Source organism: Daphnia pulex, chromosome 10, assembly GCF_021134715.1.
Source record: "Daphnia pulex isolate KAP4 chromosome 10, ASM2113471v1".
Classification (NCBI taxonomy): domain Eukaryota; kingdom Metazoa; phylum Arthropoda; class Branchiopoda; order Diplostraca; family Daphniidae; genus Daphnia; species Daphnia pulex.
This window is the reverse complement of record NC_060026.1, coordinates 16188639-16206455: the sequence shown is the minus strand read 5'-3', so window position 1 is coordinate 16206455 and position 17817 is coordinate 16188639. Positions and strand designations below refer to the sequence as shown.

General features: G+C 39.5%; 4 protein-coding genes across 24 annotated transcripts; 1 reads left to right on the top strand and 3 right to left on the bottom strand.

Annotated features, from left to right (window-relative positions):
* Positions 1–60: 60 nt before the first annotated feature.
* On the bottom strand, positions 61–8486 carry LOC124205373 (trypsin Blo t 3-like). Of its 21 annotated transcripts, none has more exons than XM_046602786.1 (17): positions 8383–8486; positions 3968–7994; positions 3648–3903; positions 3455–3572; positions 3278–3370; positions 3086–3201; positions 2947–3007; positions 2691–2852; positions 2394–2594; positions 1950–2331; positions 1780–1852; positions 1597–1661; positions 1415–1500; positions 1203–1335; positions 679–1060; positions 480–613; positions 61–388 (listed from the first exon to the last, which is right to left on the bottom strand). In XM_046602786.1, exons 10-17 carry the CDS (start codon positions 1965–1967, stop codon positions 236–238), a joined length of 1044 nt encoding a protein of 347 aa, XP_046458742.1. In that variant the 5' UTR covers positions 1968–2331; positions 2394–2594; positions 2691–2852; positions 2947–3007; positions 3086–3201; positions 3278–3370; positions 3455–3572; positions 3648–3903; positions 3968–7994; positions 8383–8486; the 3' UTR covers positions 61–235. The 21 variants fall into 21 exon arrangements, with proteins under 21 accessions (XP_046458742.1, XP_046458743.1, XP_046458740.1 ...); XM_046602787.1 differs by having other exon boundaries at positions 2691–2869; positions 3483–3572; XM_046602784.1 differs by having other exon boundaries at positions 3483–3572.
* A 1028-nt stretch (positions 8487–9514) lies between these two features.
* Positions 9515–11640, bottom strand: LOC124205370 (2-(3-amino-3-carboxypropyl)histidine synthase subunit 2-like). Its single transcript, XM_046602766.1, has 8 exons — positions 11534–11640; positions 11259–11439; positions 11159–11201; positions 10872–11046; positions 10377–10800; positions 10140–10290; positions 10015–10081; positions 9515–9935 (listed from the first exon to the last, which is right to left on the bottom strand). Exons 1-8 carry the CDS (start codon positions 11541–11543, stop codon positions 9592–9594), a joined length of 1395 nt encoding a protein of 464 aa, XP_046458722.1. The 5' UTR covers positions 11544–11640; the 3' UTR covers positions 9515–9591.
* A 148-nt stretch (positions 11641–11788) lies between these two features.
* LOC124205369 (forkhead box protein N3-like) lies at positions 11789–14172 on the bottom strand. Its single transcript, XM_046602765.1, has 5 exons — positions 13907–14172; positions 13579–13813; positions 13093–13520; positions 12605–13022; positions 11789–12542 (listed from the first exon to the last, which is right to left on the bottom strand). Exons 1-5 carry the CDS (start codon positions 13985–13987, stop codon positions 12202–12204), a joined length of 1503 nt encoding a protein of 500 aa, XP_046458721.1. The 5' UTR covers positions 13988–14172; the 3' UTR covers positions 11789–12201.
* Positions 14173–14325: 153 nt separating this feature from the next.
* On the top strand, positions 14326–17813 carry LOC124205374. Its single transcript, XM_046602789.1, has 10 exons — positions 14326–14474; positions 14541–14746; positions 14805–15208; positions 15270–15484; positions 15930–16082; positions 16159–16308; positions 16394–16557; positions 16624–17034; positions 17098–17278; positions 17336–17813. Exons 1-10 carry the CDS (start codon positions 14422–14424, stop codon positions 17604–17606), a joined length of 2208 nt encoding a protein of 735 aa, XP_046458745.1. The 5' UTR covers positions 14326–14421; the 3' UTR covers positions 17607–17813.
* Positions 17814–17817: the final 4 nt, after the last annotated feature.

The following is a 17817-nucleotide window of genomic DNA, read 5'->3' as shown; positions in this document are numbered from 1 at the left end:
CAACACAATAAAGGAATGAGTGGAGACTGAGATAAAGAAATACATTTTTAAAACATAACGTTATTATTTGACCAATAAAATGTATTATGCTTTATTTTATTCCCAGGCAGTAATAAAAAATCCCGTAACATATGAAATTCAATAACATTGGGTAACCGATGGACCGATAGTAGGATCGGTTAACCGTTCAGTTGTCCAACACGAATATAAGGAAAGTGTCAATAGCCAATTATTTTCATGGATTATTGGCCATGGTGGTCTGAATCCAGCTAACGTAATTCGAGACTCTGGTGTAGACACCAGCATATTTAGGATCAGCACAGCCATTGCCGAAGGAGGTGATGCCAACTTGAACTCCGTTAACAAGGATCGGGCCACCGCTGTCACCCTATGGTTAATCATTCAGAATGGAAATTAAAATTAACTTAGAAAACAAAGGAGGGAAAACGTAAATTTTCTGGACAAAATTGATAATTTACCTGGCAGGTATCTTTACCAGGTGCAGAGGCGCACAACATGTCAGCGCCAACGAAATTTCCGTATTGTTTAGCGCAAACTGTATTGTCTTGAATAGTGACGTTTGCTTTCAGCAGCACGTTCGAAAGGCTTCCTCCTTTTTATCCCAACGTAATCACGATCAGACACGTCAAACATTTCAATAGCCTAAACAATATTTACCTGAAGATGTTGTTCCCCATCCGGCGATGGTGGCCAACTGGTTCGCATAAGTACTGAAAGCTCTTAGAAGTGCAGGTTTTTTGGTGGTTTTCCCGTTGGCGACTACGCGTGTGGTAGTTGGTGCACACGTACACGAGCACGGCATTTTGGTGGTGGATACCGTTGCTTTGGCCGTCGTCACAGATTTGGCTGTGGTTGGTTTAGTCGTTGTTGTGGGTTTAGGAGTTGTAGTAGTGAGTTTGGGAGTTGTAACGTTAGACTTCAACGTTGTTGTTGTTTTTATAGTGGTTGGGGCAAGAGTTGTTGCGTTGTCGGACGGTAGCGCAACAAATTTGACAGTTGTAACTGGTGAATTCAATATCAGCATAGCGACATCGTTATCCTGTAATAGTTAAATCGAATTGTTTTGTTACATGCTGTTAAGTAGGGTGGACAGAAGGGAGTTTAGTTCAAATGATTAGTGCACTGCACTAATCTAAAAGCAATTTAAATGGTAGCCAGTTAGCCACTAGTAAACTGCTTACTTGTGTGTTGGAATTGTATGAGGGATGAATGATGAATTTCTTCACTCCCCTAAAGACAGCGCCGGTTCCGCCGCCGTTGATTGACAACGTGTTGATGTCCGCAAAGAATGTGCTCACGTCAGCGGCAGTAAAACTGGTCACACAAAAATAATTGTAGCAGAGAAAAATTATAAATTGTACTGATATTACAATAAAGCCTTGCTAGATTTTACCTTTCGACGCAATGAGCCGCTGTCAGGATGTGGGACTTTCCAATCAGGGATCCACCACAAAGGTATTGGCCCAAACTCAAAACAGCCTGAGGAAAAGAAATAAGCAATTTGAATGTGAAGAACCGAGTCTTAAACTGAGATTCATTAAATGATTAAAATGGATTAAAATTAAATTGCCTTACCAAATAAGGAAATTCACCGGCGGCTGCAGGGACTCCACCGACGATTGAAATGGTCGGCTGATCAGCTTCTCGAAATCAAAATGAATTCATATTATCACAACGCATTTTTAATTACTCGACATAACAATTTAAAAGACCCTTGGCTGTTTACATCAAACTTAGCATGTAATGTGTATCACTTACCACTGTTACGTTGAAATAGATTTGGAAGTGAATTGGAATTCACGAACCCAATGAGAACAAACACACTGAGGGCCTATAAAATTGGAACAAAAATACAACAATTGTTTAAACGGCTATGTTCTACAATGTACTCACAAATACAAAACAGGAAATATTTAAATTTCTATTACCGATAAAGTGAAGTGCATCGTGGGCGACGTATCTTGTTGAGCGGGACGAGTGTCAAGTAATAGCGATGGCTCTCAACTGATGATCACGTTAACAAAACGAGCTTTTTATATACTAAATTTTCTCACAGTTGTTCTGATGATATGGTTAGGTATAAACAATTTTTTTTAAATATTGTCACCCGTTGTCAACACTGCACATGTCGTTTCGTTTTGGGATTATTGAACCGTTTCTTTATACATTGTGAAGGGACATGGCGCAGGGTCTCTGTAAACATGCGATGAAGATTGTTGCGATAGGAAACGTTCGTTTCAAAAACAGAAGGATGCGTTGGGACATTGGGACTAACCAGCTATGTCGCTGAGCAGCTTTTATGAACACATGCTATGATAAAAAAACAACAATATTTAAAAAAAAAGCTCAGGGACTAAACGAAATGCAGATACTCTGTAGCCCAGTTTGTTATGTAACAAGAGATCCGGTTGGAAACAGAAAACGATGGGAAACGAAATTTTATTTGCTCCCCTTCAGTAACAAGCAAGTGTTTTCCACACGCAAGTTGATGTAGATACCATCGGAGATCTGTATCGCGCGCACAGTTTACTGTACAAGCACGCAAAGGCGCTTTGTGTTTTTGAAATAAAAAGCTAGATAAAGTGAATCGAAATAAAAAATAAATAAAAAACCTGTGGATGATCTAATCGAACACACATGTTGCACAGAAGCCATAGTGACGCACGTACCTCATAGCAACAGTGCCTCAACTGCTATCAATAATAATTCAAGTTGGGTTGAGCATACTTTCGTCCTTCAGTTGAAACTGAATTTCCGTTAATTCATTTTCTTAATGACTTCATCCTATCCACTTCCATAATAATTTTCAAGATACGCCCATAATCAAATTCCTTGGTCAAGCAATAATCTGTTAATAATTTGATACGTGCATTGCCATCTAAAATCTAAAAGTTCCTATAATCGAGAAAAAAACAGGCAAATTACCATGAAAGGAAATCCTTCGTCGATTGCCGCTTACTCCATTCAACGATTCGATCGCCTTCCGCTTCGGTATAAAAGGAACATAATTGAATTAATAAACTTTTTGTGAGCAGTAGTCGTTACCCGAATCAGTATCACTCACCATATGATGAACAGTAATGAAATATGCGTATCATTTAGCGCAGGATCCTTGTATGTTGAATAAGTCAATCATCATGGCTACAGCTATATTTTGCCATCATGGATACTCACCCCAAGCTGGCGAAGACACAAATGTTGTTAAAGAATCATGAAATTTAGAATGTATGGTTGATTTATATTTCTCTTGGTTTACCTTAACTGCTGACACCAACGCCTTGATGCCTAGTATCATTGGCTTTTGAACGTCATTCAGTTAGAATGGGTAAATCTGGGATGATGTTGAGACCTACAAAAATATGGCTTTAGCTCTGTACAGTAAAAGTTTGAAAATAAAAGACTAATGAAGATAAATGCAGTAACATAATGTGACCTTGAGATTGAATAAAACTAAAGCATACTCCTTGTCGAGTTGGCCAAGTTCACTGTCCTGTTTTGGAATACTTGCACACTGAACATGTGATGTATTCTTTGTTTAGTGGCCCTTTAATCTATAAATTATTGAAAGATAAATTTTGTAACAATTTTTAGAGAAACAAAAGGAATGAACAACAAGTACGACAAACCAATTTTCACGAAGCTGTGGAGTGTGGATATGCAAAAATTATCTTATTTTTACAGTAATTAGGAATTCAAGGTAATGACTGATGTTATAAGCCATCAGTTTCCTCATTAACATCCAACACAAACACTTTCCTCAAAAATCTGTTGGTGCACATTGTTTTGCACATCGCATTGTGCGGTTGTGCCCAAAACCAACAGAATTTAACCTTGAACAATGAAATGAAGTTGTTGGTCTCTGTGCTCTCTACTTTTCCCAGTCTAAATAAAAAATATTCCATAAAACAGTGATAAGTTTTTGTTTTAACTTCTCTACTTCTTTTACCAAGAGTCCAAAACGACCATTCGCCAACATACTGAAACACGAAAGTCTGAATTCTGAAATCCCGGTAAGCAGACGACGACAGTCAAGCATGATTCGATAAAGCAGTACGAAATTCCTCTACTAGATGGCAAACTGTATCCAGTGGCAACCAATCAGCCATGGCCATACAAACTAACTATACTATCTATCAGCCTATCAGGGGCCATCCATAAATTACGTAACGGGTTTGGGCGGGGGAGGGGGGGAGAGAGGGTTGACTAAAATGTTGCGGTTTGTTACTATGGGGAGGGGAGGGGTTTTGCGCCGTGTTACGTACAATTTTGGCTTTTACAAATGCCATCTAGCGGTAAAAAATCAACATATTAAATAGTAATTATCTGAAATTTGACGAATGAATAATGATCTTCCTTTGTAATATTAAAGATGCATCATTTTGTAGTCGATAACACTGTGTAAAAGTGGTTTTTAAATACAGATAAAAATTTTAAAGATTTCTTTGAATTTTTATTAGAAAAAATTGCATTTAAATTTGAAAAAGGGGGGTTAGAAAATTGTTACGTATTTTTAAGGGGGGAGGGTTCGTACTTTTGTTACACTTTGATGCATAAGGGAGGGGGGGGTTTCAAAAAATGCCAAAAATACCGTTACGTAATTTATGGACGGCCCAGGTGCCCGATGAAATGATTGCGGTGTAGCGAGGCGGGAGCCCTGCCTCTCAAGGTGAAAGCCGTCAGCCTTTTATGACAAGGCAGGCGCTTTCAGCCTTGATACTTAAGTTGCTTCGGATGGTGTAATGCCAACGCCTCAATTGAACGCAGAGTTAAATAAGATTATCAACGATAACTTAGCTAACTTGACGGATCTAAGCGACCAGAACGTACAATTAACTACCCAATTAACAAAATTACAACAAGACGTCGCCACTAAAGAGATATCAGTAGATTCTTTAAGGCAAATTAACAAAGGATTAAACTTAGATATAGCCACGTTACAACAACAGTTAGCACAACAGACAGCACAAATCACTCAACCCCCAAACATGACTCCGACTCATCCGACTCCTCCAACACCACCGACCGCTCCTATACAAAATCCTTTAAACCAACAGCAAGGCCCTAGAGCACCTTCCCCCGATCCAAACAATGTTCCATTGACCAAAAATCATCTCCGACAACGAAGAAAAAGTGGAAATCACAACAGATCCCCGCTATCTACCGGGCATCGAACAATCGGTAGGATTTGTGATTGAACCGATAAAGGAATAGGCCGCTGACAGTAAAGAAGAACGGGGAGAGGAGACGGAAGACGACGAGCCTGTCCAAGAACCGGATGACGTTGCAGAAGCCGAAGAAGATTCGAACAAAGAAAACGTCGCGACGGACCAGCATACCGAGCAGACCAACCAGCAAACCCTCATCGTCGACCTCACACTCAGCGACGACGAGGACGACAAGGACGACATACGAAGCGATACCACGGAGGTAAACCCAGACATCCCCAGTGCAGTCCCTTTAGCCGCTCCGCCCATAAATCATCAAACACCACAGCCGCCGACAAAGGAACAACCAGATTCGGCCCCAATGGAGAGGATTCCATCACCATCCCCTCCGTGTTATTATCCACCCCAACACTTCCAAAACATGTACGCCTCACCAATTATGTTACAAAGTGAAGGGGAGTACAACGCCCAGCGGGAGGTACTGATCCAGCAGTACCTGCGAGACAGCTTGGATTTATATTATAAATATGAATTCCAGGCTCTAAAATTGAAAAGGGCTCGGGATGTATTCACGAACCGTAAGTACTAAAAAACAATTCCATTGACATCTTATTTACATTACTTATGGTATTGAGACTGTAACAACTCGCCCCACCCACTTCACTTCTGGTAGAGGCCAAGCAACTCGCACCTGCTTGACGCTCTATTAGACATTATGTATCAACACCTCAATCATGTTATTAATCTTCTTTGTATTTTGTGTCGAAATGGTGGCTGTCGCTCCAGTTCGGTTTTAATATTCGAAATGGAGCCTTCACAACAACACGCTCTCGAACTCGCGCTGCGATATTTCTATATCCCAGACGACATTCATTTGTCTGTTAGTGATCGTCTGCGATTTGATTGGTTACTGCAGCAGCCGTTAGCGAGCTGGCAGTTTTTAATGCTGCAGGAATTCCGTCGAGACTTTGTTCCTCCGGACGCGCGCGAGCGTCTATTTGCGTAAGTTTTGTTTTTCCATTATTTTTCTTGTCAAGTTTGCTGCTGTGGCTGTTTTTTATTGTTGATTAACTTATCCATTTGTTTTATTTGCTTCTCCTTGTTATTTTTTAGGCGATATCCTGGTTATGCTAGGTATCGGAAACTTTTCGATATCCCGTCGGCTCGTTTTTTGTGGTTCTGCGAGTCGGGATTTGATGTTTTCTTCCCCGAGGGCATAATCTTTGCCGAAGAGGACCTGGAGTTTCCAGATATAGGCCGGCTTCACCTTGGCGACTGATATTGATTGTAATTTGTTCTAATTGCACCAATTTGTTTTTTTTTATTTTTTTGGAATACAATGGTGGAAAGGACCAAATCGGTGCGACGTCGGGAAGGGAAATTAGTCCTTCTCGAGGTCCAAGCGAAGGTACGGAAAATCCCAGCCATTATTGGCTACAACGACTCCAATCGAGTCGAAATTTGGACACACCCCCAATTTCTATTTGGAGAGGAGTGTTCAGTTTCGTGCCTACCACAGCCCGAAAGCGAAGATGGCAAGATCAAGGTCTTGCTGTCCCAAGAGGTCGACGACTTAGAAGAAGACGAAGGGAGCCCGGAAAGGCAAAAACAACAATGGAGGAAGAACTGGAAGAAGGTGGCGAATCGTTTCTGGCGACTGCTTCAGGAAGAATAGGTTAAAATTCGATCTGGAACATCACAACACGGTTTATTCATCAATTCCAATATCTCAAAAAACAGGAGTCTTCTCCGGACTCACCGCTCTGTTAAACTCCTCTTAACTATTCTCTGTGGTCTCTTGTGAGTGTATGCTTGTACTATTTTTTTCAGTGTTTAGTGTACTTCAAAGCGTCATCCTTCACAAGAATGAATGAATTTCATCTTTCACAGTAGATGCAGTTGTTGGAAATACTGTTAACAATTCCATTTCCTCCAATGACCCCTTGGCAAATACTCTCTGCATGAAATGCAGTGATTTATTTCAAACCCACTTCCCTACTGTTTCCCTGGCCTCATCTACAACTTATTTTTCATTGTTTTAGATGGAAAGTCCAACTTCATTATTTTTACTCGTATTAACGGTCGTAAGGTCTGAAACGAGCCTTACAACCCAAACTTAACCCCAAAGCTCGGACATGACTTGAAGGAAACGAGAGCCAGTGTCAATAATTTATCCATCCAATTGAATGGTAGGCTCATTTTTTCACAAACACGACCTGAATGTTCAAGTAAAGCTTGATAAACTGATTTTTCCGGTACTTTAGAACTAGACCCGGCATGGATTATACACAATTCATGTTTTTAAACATAATACTTCATAAGAATGCAGAAGTAGTCCCCAGTTATAAGTATCCCTTAGTTTTCCCCATAGGTACCCAATAATTTAATCCCAAAGCTCGATCATGACTCGGGAGGAAACGAGAGCCAGTGTCATCATTCATCTACCGAATAACTAGTTCTTTTACAAATATAACTAATAGTTGATCAAATGAAGTCATTTGTAAACGTCTGCACTTCATCAACTACAGAGCCAAATGTAAAAGAACTAAAGGCTTAAGTCTACTATCTGCAATTGGTCGAGTGAGCTCTGTTTAACTACCCACTCGACCAACTGAAGAAGGTAGACTGACATAACACTGATGGACGAACGGCATTTTATTAAAGGGAAAATCTGGACTGTGAAGAAGAGTAGCAAGGGTAGGTGCAAGTTCAAGGTTGAGGATGGTATTAATTAGGGCGAGGTAGTCGATCCAGTTACACAAGGTCGGCATTAGCAGATAAGCATGGAGAATCGCCATGGAGGATCATCTTTAAAAAAAAAGAAATCAATGTCACTGTTTGCAACAGAAATTAATAATTTGAGAACTCATTAAAATAACTCATAACTATACAATAATTTCCGACAATCACAGCCAAATCTAACATTAAAATGAAGTAATATTAGCTGGGTTACTTTGTTCATGTCAATGTGAACTGTGAAAGTTTACTTTGTCCAGCCTAACTCAATGGTTTAAATTCCCTTTGTGAAAATTATTATGATGAACAAGATTGTGTTAAGATATGACAGTGTGACACATTAACTATTGAAAAAAGAACTCCTTTAAGTTATTATACTATACTATAAGAATAATTACTATAAGTATACCAGTCTAAAAGCAGATTATAATGCAAGAAAATAATTGAACGATGGATTTACCTTTCCATTATACCGATTTAGAAAACCTATCCTAAGTTTGAGAAACCGCCTCTCCAATTAACCAGTTTCCTCATAACAATTCATTCTTCACACCCGGACCTGTAAAATAACAGCAAAAGTATTGATTAAGAGAAAATTCTCGTCAAACAATGACGATAGATTTCCGGCAACTGGCGTTTTTCAAAGGTTTTATGGGTGTGTACAAGTTACTTGCCTCAATTTCCCCTAGACTGAGATTTTCTCTTCTCAAATGCACTAAAATAAAAATTAAGAAAAAAAAACGATAAAATGAGCATTCAACAATGAAATTATTGTTTTGTTGAAATAATTTGGTACCCGTAAATCTCATCCTGAGTAATGGCGTCGCCCCTCTGATAACTGAGCATGAACTGACAACTGAGGCGTCCAACGAGATTGACGCAGTTGCTTGCAGACAGAAATACCGCAGCGGTTATCGGCTTTCATTTGTTTCACAGAAACCGGATGAGGTATGGAGCAGTCTAAAATCCTGCGTTGCCATCAAATTTTGTGTCCAAAATGGCCAATCAGCGTAGAGCATCTTTAAAACGCTGTACGCTGATTGGGCCATTTTGGACACAAATTTGATCATTTCTTATTTCTTAAACATAAGATTATTAGAAGGAATATGAGAAATTTTTAAATTAAAAAATAAGATTTCAGTTATTTCACTTATGTGGTGTGGAATAAAAAAAAGTTAAAAAAGTTTTATGACAGCGAACGAGTGGCGCTCCTGTCTGTCAATCTAGAAACTTGAACTTAAAAAGAAAATTCCCATTGAGTTATTTCCTACAAAAGACGCGTAACTTTATGCGTCGGCAGAGTGAATGTTAAGACCGTCACAAATTGCGCCGCTCCTAAATGCCCCTGGTCTCAGCTGGAGCGCCAGCATGTTACGACAAGGTCTTCGTCAATTTTAGACGGTACGTCAGTAGGGTCAACCTAGTACCTACAGGGGGGAGGGAGGGGGTCGAAATTCAGTAAAAAATGTTTAAAAATCTATACTGCGTAGTATGTGAACGTCTCCTAATTCGGATCACACACAAATTTTGCACCTCAATAGAAAATCTCTCCAATTATTTTCAATGTGATAGAATGCGAAATGATAACAGTGTCATGTAAAAAATCAACATGTATAGGATCAATTAGATTTAGCTTAGAAAATCTGTACAATCCATGATTAGTTACATTTCATTGTGGCACTTCAGATTTATCCAGAGTGTTGTCTTGATTAATAACCTTTTCGCCTTCACCACTATAGCTGGCAGCCAATCCTTTTCTTCCTAGGTGAGCAATCCTAACTGGGGTTTCGCCAACGTGAGGCTCAAGACCGCTCCATTCACGCTGCTTCAGGAATGCACTACCGACGGGAAGTACGCTTTGATTCTGATCCCTGAGACAAATATCTCCAGAGCTATTGGAGACACTTTCTTCATTACAGTCCAACCCAACACGATTTAATTGTCCTGAGATGAGCGAAACATCTGTTTCTTGCTCTCTATGAACGCTTTCGAGTGGTACGAAACCACCCCCATCTTTACATGAAAAAGAATTACAAAATATTCATTAAGAAGTACAAATACCAATGGTCAGAAATTAAATCATCTGAAGTACCTGGGAGAAGTTGCCTGAAATCTGTAATGTAATCTCCAGTCCAAGAGCGTGCACTGTTAACGGCAACCTGAAACATCAACACAAATATTAAGGAAAGCTTAACTATCTCCTAAAACACTGTTTACCTCAAATTCGTATGGTGTGATGACTGGTCGATAAAACTCTTTATCATTTATTAGTGAATTCTCCGGACATGCGACTGCGACAAAAACATCAATTTCTGGAAAATTGGCTAACTTGTTTGGATTCAACTTTCCTACGACGAACGTGTAACATCTATTCATAAAACAATGAGAAGTTAACAATGGACAGAGACGGAACATATGAAAAATCAAAAATGATTATTATTTAAAACGACTTACTTTTTCCCTTCATTTTTGGCAAGTACTTTTATGTGTTCGATTATCTTTAAATGATCAGCCACACCTAGCGTAGCCACAAGGATACCAACTAATTGCGCATCTTTGGCTTTCTGTGTCAGGAAGTAGCGTCTTCGCAGTTGTTGATTCACGTTGAAGCACTCTTTTTTTAAAGAGCTATCGATAGGATTGTAAGTATAGAACGTGCACTTGTTAAGGACGAACATAAGATTTGTCAATGTTAGTCCTTCTTCTCCAATATACACCACTACAAAGTTTTCCAGTGGGGTTTGGGGTGGGAGTAACTGATGGCACGAACGTCCCGATACTGTTAAATGTTCTGTTGATGGCAGACGTTGGGAAACAACATTTGGTTCGAGATACAACACAGTTTTCTTGAGTGCCAATAGTTCAGTCACTATTCTTTCTGCAATAAATTGATATGATTTTAAACTTTCATCTGGTACAAAAGTAGGAAGAATAAGAAAATAAACATACCTGTAGACTGATTATATTTAAGATCAGAAGCAATTATATAATTTTCCTGTTCTGGGAGAACAGTGGCAATTGCAGTAAGGAATGGGTTGACTTCAATGACAACCTTTTCAAAAATGTACAGGACTGGTAGTTTTTCTTGCTGAGATAGACATGCTGGTCCAAAATGTATAAGACCCTGCAATAATGTAAAAAGTTTGAAACAAATGCACTATTCCCAATAAGCTAAAACTGCTGTAATATAGCTAATCGAGCTTCTTACAATAGAGAATCTGTTATTTTTTAATTACCTGTGCACCAAGACAGGAGGCAGCCTGAACATCCGCACAACAACTGCCATTTAAAAATAACCAGTTTAATAAATGAAGATAAAATATGAGATAATTTTACCTGCCATAGGAGGTATCGCCTAGAATGTGGACTTCGATTTTGGAAGACAACTCTATTTTAAGTGCTACATCAGGAGCATCTTTTAGCAGTTCGTCTGGGAACTGTAAAGCAATTTTTTTCAAATCCAGTTCTTGAATCCACGAAAGTACTCTTTCTATTTCGTACATGTCCTCAAGTGCACCTTGAAACCAAAAATGAAAGAAATTTAGTTCTATTATTCTATACGGACATTTAGTTGCCAAGACCACTTGGCATTGGTTTATCTTTACAAGTACCTGTTGACATGATCTAACACGATAACGTCCAAAGAAATAATAAATACTCGAAATTTAACAACGGAAAGTTGAAACACGTGAGACTTTTTTTTGCAACAAAACAAAAAGCGTCTGCTAAAAAGTTTTCGGCCCGAACACTCTTAACATCTTGGCGCTAGTGTACACACCAATTTAACGCGCAATAAAAAGAAAAACAGATTTTTACCTTGATGTACCGCATTCTCATTTAAATCCTGTGTGAACTTTAATGGAATATTTTAAATTGGCCAAAATGTCTCTATCGTATATTTCTGTATATATAATAAGGAGCATTTTTCATCAAGTAATAACAAGGAAGACTAGTCGAAAACCAACTATATAAGCCCAAAACAGGAAAACACGCAAAACTTTCAAACGCGACGCATATGTTATTTCTGCACGGTTGATGCATAGGGAAGATAAGACAGCTTATCCTTCATTACAACGCGACAGAAACCCCTGCGTTGGCCGAGTCCAAGTGATATAAATCAAACAAACATTCACAAACGTTAGACTACCATTCCCGAATCGTATTTTTTTTCTTCTTTTAACTATTTTTCAACCTAAATTTATCTTTTATTTTAAATATTGCTGAGTGCCAAAGAGAGTGAATAGAGTGTGGTAGTGAAATTAAAAAGAAAGGCCCGATTTTATCTACATTTAGCGCGGCCCCTGCCACGACCACGGCCTCGACCTCTGCCACGACCAAGTCCATTTGATGTATTGGTCGATTTAGCTGAAGCTGAAGCTCGATTTAGCTTGGCAGGCTTGGGAGATTGACTACTGTCGTTAGAGACGGCTTCAGTGCTACTGATTTCAAGTTCACGAACCATGTCCGGAACGTGCTCGGCCAGTTTCTGTTCAATAGGCCGTTCCCTTTTCAAAGGAGGATGAAGCTTTCGCGGTAAGGGTTTGGCAACAGGCCGAGGACTGAAACTGTACGTGTGATCATCAGAAGGAGACGATTGACTACTCGATGATTCGTTGGTTCCTGTAAAAGAAAAGGGGCAATTACTTACAGTTTTAAAATAGATTATGAACAGAATTTGATACCTCCACAATCTGATTCGACATGGTTATTGTTCATGAGATGACTTTGTCCCAACGACAACATGGCTTTGGCTGCGTTCACTTCTACGTCAGGATCTGCTATCGTGTTGAAGGCTAGACGACGACTCAGAAAGGGGAAGAGTTTAGGATCAGGCAGATTAGCGCTTGAACGAACGGAGGACGACGACGAAGAAGAAGGCGGAGAAACTGTTTTGTACGTTTGTTTAACAGCGCTCTCTTGCAGCTCTGGAAGATCCTTTGTCTTGATTGGCAAATTGGCTATCAAATTGACAGGTGGAGTTGTTTCTTTCATCAGTTCTTGAATCAGGTCTGCTTTGATGTAGGAAACTTTGCAAAGAGACTGAATCAATTGGGGTCGATGCAGAGGATCAACCATCCAAAACGATCCTTTACTCAAATTCTGTTTATAAAGAATAAAATCAAGTTAGTTGCACTAAAATATAATGTTCAATCATTTAAAAAAAACTCACCAGACCACACTCGACTTTATAGAAACATTTGTTGAGCGATAAATTATGTCGTACAGAATTTTTCCAACCGAGTGGTGCACTTCGATAATAAGGAAAATGTTGAGTTATCCACGAGTAGATATCACGAACAGGCAGGGCTTTGGTGGACGATGATTCTATGGCTAAAAATATTAAGGTAGAGAAGGAGTGGGGTGGCTTGCTGGAGGATTCGTCGCCGTTATTCGAATGCTGCAATGCTGCCTGGTTTAGCGGTTGTGACGACTGAGATGGGGAAACATCCGTGTAACTGAGATTGCTACCATCCCAACTGCTTTCAGTTTCATCACTCTCTAGTGGAAGATTTGCAGGTTCAATTGGCTTAACAACTGCTGACGGTTTCTTCTCCAAAATAATTTTCTTCTGTTCAGCTGCTGCTTTCAGGTTGATGCCTGGATAAATTCTGTATATTATTGAAGATTCCCAATTGTAAAAGGAAAATAAACATACTCTGAAGGAGATTGGTGTTTTGTAGCCAAGAGAGTGAAGTTAGTTCTTCATCCTGAGTAGGACCCTTGTGGCCATCCTCGCCATCCCCGTCTTCAATAACCCGAAGTTCTAGATGGCTTACCGGACACAATTCATTCCTTTCATCACAACTGGAGCCATCACCATCAGCCAGGACATAAACCTCATGGCCTTGTACAATACAGACTTCTGAATGGTTGTTGTTATCAGAGAAATCCTAAATGAAAAACACAGTTGTGACAAAATTCATTTAAATTCTTGCAGATTTTAAAGACAAAATGGATTTCAAGAAATGGTCGCGGCGTGATACCTGTAGCCCAAGTAAAAGTGTGCCATTTTCCGGTGTCTGTAAGTAAATCCTCTGAGGCCGTCCTACTACACGATTGCTCATTTCTATCACCGCAATTTAAGGCCCTCAAATTGTTTTGATCATTAAAAATGTATCTCTTATTCAGCGAATAGTTCGCTCAAAAAGGCTCGCGAGATATCTTTTCTGATTAGATGTGATCGTAGTGTTTTCAATACGAGAGCACCGTGTGTGTGTGTGTATAAAATGTATTCACTAATTTTTCTGATCACCCCTAGCAACGGACTCGTGGGGGCAGGGTTGCGGGGGGAAAAAACACGGATTTATATTTATTTCATAAAGTTCTTAAATATATTCGATTAAATAATTTACTTCATGGTAATTTTATGAAGAAAGAAAATCATTTTTATTTTAAATATTTAATTGTCTTTAATGCTTGACAACTTCGTAGCTGCTGCGCTAGCTGCCGATGTTTACCTTGTTTACATTTATTTGTGCTCCGAAAATTGCAAAACGAAATGCACAGATTTATTGCAAACAAATTACTTGTTCCTTCTACGTGTGTTCGAGGGTAAAAGCAAAATGTAACGTTTCGTTTCCTAAGAATATTATTAGCACTTTACATTGATAAAACTAGGCTGGACTTTCCCGGAGTATTTGTACCGTCCACATCTTTTCACGAATACAGAAAAAGCGGATATGTAGACAAAACCCAGAAGAAGACGTCTACCAGAGAGTCCATACGAGATGGTTTGAAAGAGCTCAAACAGGAAATAAGAAATTGGACTGCCGAAGTCAAGGATGGGGTTATGATGGATCCTATCATGGCAATGCCTCTTCCTGGTAATCCTTTTCAGTTATTTTTTATTTGTGTTGTTATGACATCTGTAATTTATTCTAGGGGAAGTGGATGCCCAATGGTTTTTTAACCAAAATACCAATTTTGATGATTGGGTTGTAACGGCTGATAGTGATCATAATGAAGGTCACAGTACCTGCTCATTTGGTGTCAGTCCTGTAGGCAAGGGACTTTTCAGTGGGAATCTTTCAACACAGCTAGTCAAGGATGGAAAAGTTAAAAATGCTGGCTACTGTAACATAAAATCAATTCGACCCCTGAAATCATTCAAGCGTGATTCTTTCCACGACTGGAGTGCCTATACCCATCTTGTTCTGAGAGTTAGGGGTGATGGAAGAAGTTACATGATTAACTTAGGCTCTGCAGGCTATTTCGATATCAATTGGAATGATCAGTTTCATTTTGCTCTATACACCAGAGGTGGCCCTCATTGGCAGGTCTCTAAAGTAAGCTTTCTCCAAAATATTTCCCTATGTGAACATCATTTAATGCTTCTTTTGTGTGCAGATACCATTCTCCAAATTTTTCATGACCAGCAAAGGTCGTGTTCAAGATCATCAGCAGGCTGTTCCTCTCAATAGAATAACAAGTTTTGGCATTACTGCTGCAGACAAGATCAACGGACCTTTCAGGTTGGAGCTCGATTACGTTGGGCTCGAGCGAGATCCCACTCATACGGAAGTTTCTGCCTACGAACAGTACAAGACCCCTTATTTCTATGCTGGATACTAATCGCCGTGTGTTTTGTTGACCTGTACATATTTTATCTAAAAAGTGGATCTGCCAATACAAGGCTGACTGTTATATTAGGCTTAGCCTCTGAACGGAAAATAAATGTTTACATTTTCTGTTTGAAGCACCAAATTAAGAAATAATTTTAATTAAAAAATCAGTGGGTTAATAATAATTTTTAATTTTTAAAAATTTGCGCCGTCGCCAATGTTTGTCCGTGTTCGAAAAGGGGGAAGAGAAAAAAAGGGGTTGAGAAGTAAAAATAAAATCTGTCTGCTTTTCAACGTGGTAGTTGTTTTTCGGCGGGTTAGCCGGTTAGGTCGTGTTTATAGTTTTCAAAAGAAATAATAACAATTGGAATATGCAGAGTAAGTATTTGTTGAATGAAGTCTATTCTATTCACGAATTGTTATTTCATAAATTCATGGCTCGTTTAGATAACGTTAACGTTAGAATGGGAATGCCAGGAATGGCAAATTCCCAACCAAGAATGGTACGTCCTGTTCTTAATCTCAACTACATGCCCAACAACAATAACAATCCACATGGTCTCGCATATCGATATGTAGCCCCAGGAATCAGTTTTCGGTATAAATAATCATACAATATGAGTGGTGATTAACTTGAAATTGGGCAGCAAGTTACGTGAATCTGATTTTTGCAGCAACAGAGCCCCAATGTATCAACCTGTTTACCAGCACCATACTGAGGATTACCAGCAGCCGTACATGAATGAAGAGTTTTCCAATTACTTTGGTGTTCAGAATTCGATGCAGGAGTTAAACTCCCAGACATGGACAGAGTCAGATTACTTGTAAGTTATTCTATATATTATTCAGTATGAACGCTAATAAGATTGTGTGACATTTCCTTTACTATTTTTCGTTCAAAATCAACAGCCAGTATTTAAATGAGAGGGCTGCCCAATCTCAGATGATTTCCCAGAACAACTATCCACCCCAATTTGCTCAGGTCGACCACACCGCTCGATTTCTACAGAGGACCGCAGCCACTGCTCCCCAAGTTGTTCGACAGCCAAAAGTTGCAGCTAGTCAAAAACGTGGTTCAGCACAATTACATCTAAAATAGCACTTAACTAATAATAATTAAAATGAACTTTGAATAACAGGTAACGCCAATACTGCTTTCAATGCGGGATCAATAACTTCCCAGCAGTCTCAGAAAAATGTGAAGAACAATGGATTCGCTAAAGTTCCTCGTCGCCAGAATCAGCCAATGGCTTTGCTACCAGCACCGAAACCAGCAAATCACCGCACAGATAAGCCTGTACAAAAGAAGCCCCACACGATTCCATTGAAGCAGCAGCAGCAGAAATTCCAACCAGAAACAAAAGGAAAACCGAATCAAATGCAAACGAACAAGACGCAACTGACCCAACAGTCACAGGTGGAGGTGATTAAGAAAGAATTTGCGTACAAGGGCAAAGTTGAACGTGACCGTGCGCTAGTCGGTACTATCCCACAGCTCGTCAAATGGCGTTCAGCTCGCCACAAGATTCCGCCTGTCTACGGGACTGTTGGTAATAGCCTTTGAATCCAAACCCAATAACAATGTGTACCGTTTAATTTTTAATAAATACTAGGAATCATCGATGGAAGAAGCAATGTGGTGGATGAGAAACTGAAAATTGAGGATCAGTTTGTCCTTTGCAACTTGAAGCAGTGGAATTCTAACGCTGAACCGTTGGTGAAAGAGCTGATGGAATGCGTAGTCTACACATCCGAGCATCGCCAGCCAATCTTTTCTATTGGACAGTGCGTCAGGTAATTACTAACAAATATTTTTGAAATGTCAGTTTGTATAATTTCTTTTATCTTTAGGGTTGTTGGCCGCTTCATATCGGACAATGGGCTGTTCCAGGTCCTCAAGATCCGCTTAGCCGATGAAAGTGACCTCAACTATTTGTCGTGTGTGGTCAACAGCCAGGCATTCAAACCCGACAAGTCCTTGGACCGCAGTCTTTCAGCTCCATCTACTTTCGATGCCAGTCACGAAGAAGAACCGGTGAATTCTACGAATGATTCATACACCGATCTTCAGACCACTCCGGCTCCTACTGCAGACACTGATTATCTCTTCCAGCCTTACTAAAGTATCGTAGAGATTCATTTCTTCACGTTTATTCCGTCCTTATTTTTACATTCCCGTGTTCCTCAAGTCAGCCGTTGGAAGCGTCTCCTATTTTTTGGTTTAAAACTTGTGTCAAGTTAACGGCCCCTTATTATTTGAGTTTATTTTGGATTTTTGTCTATTTCTAGACACTCATTTGTGAATTCCAATAAAAGGACTTTTGCAATAGTCG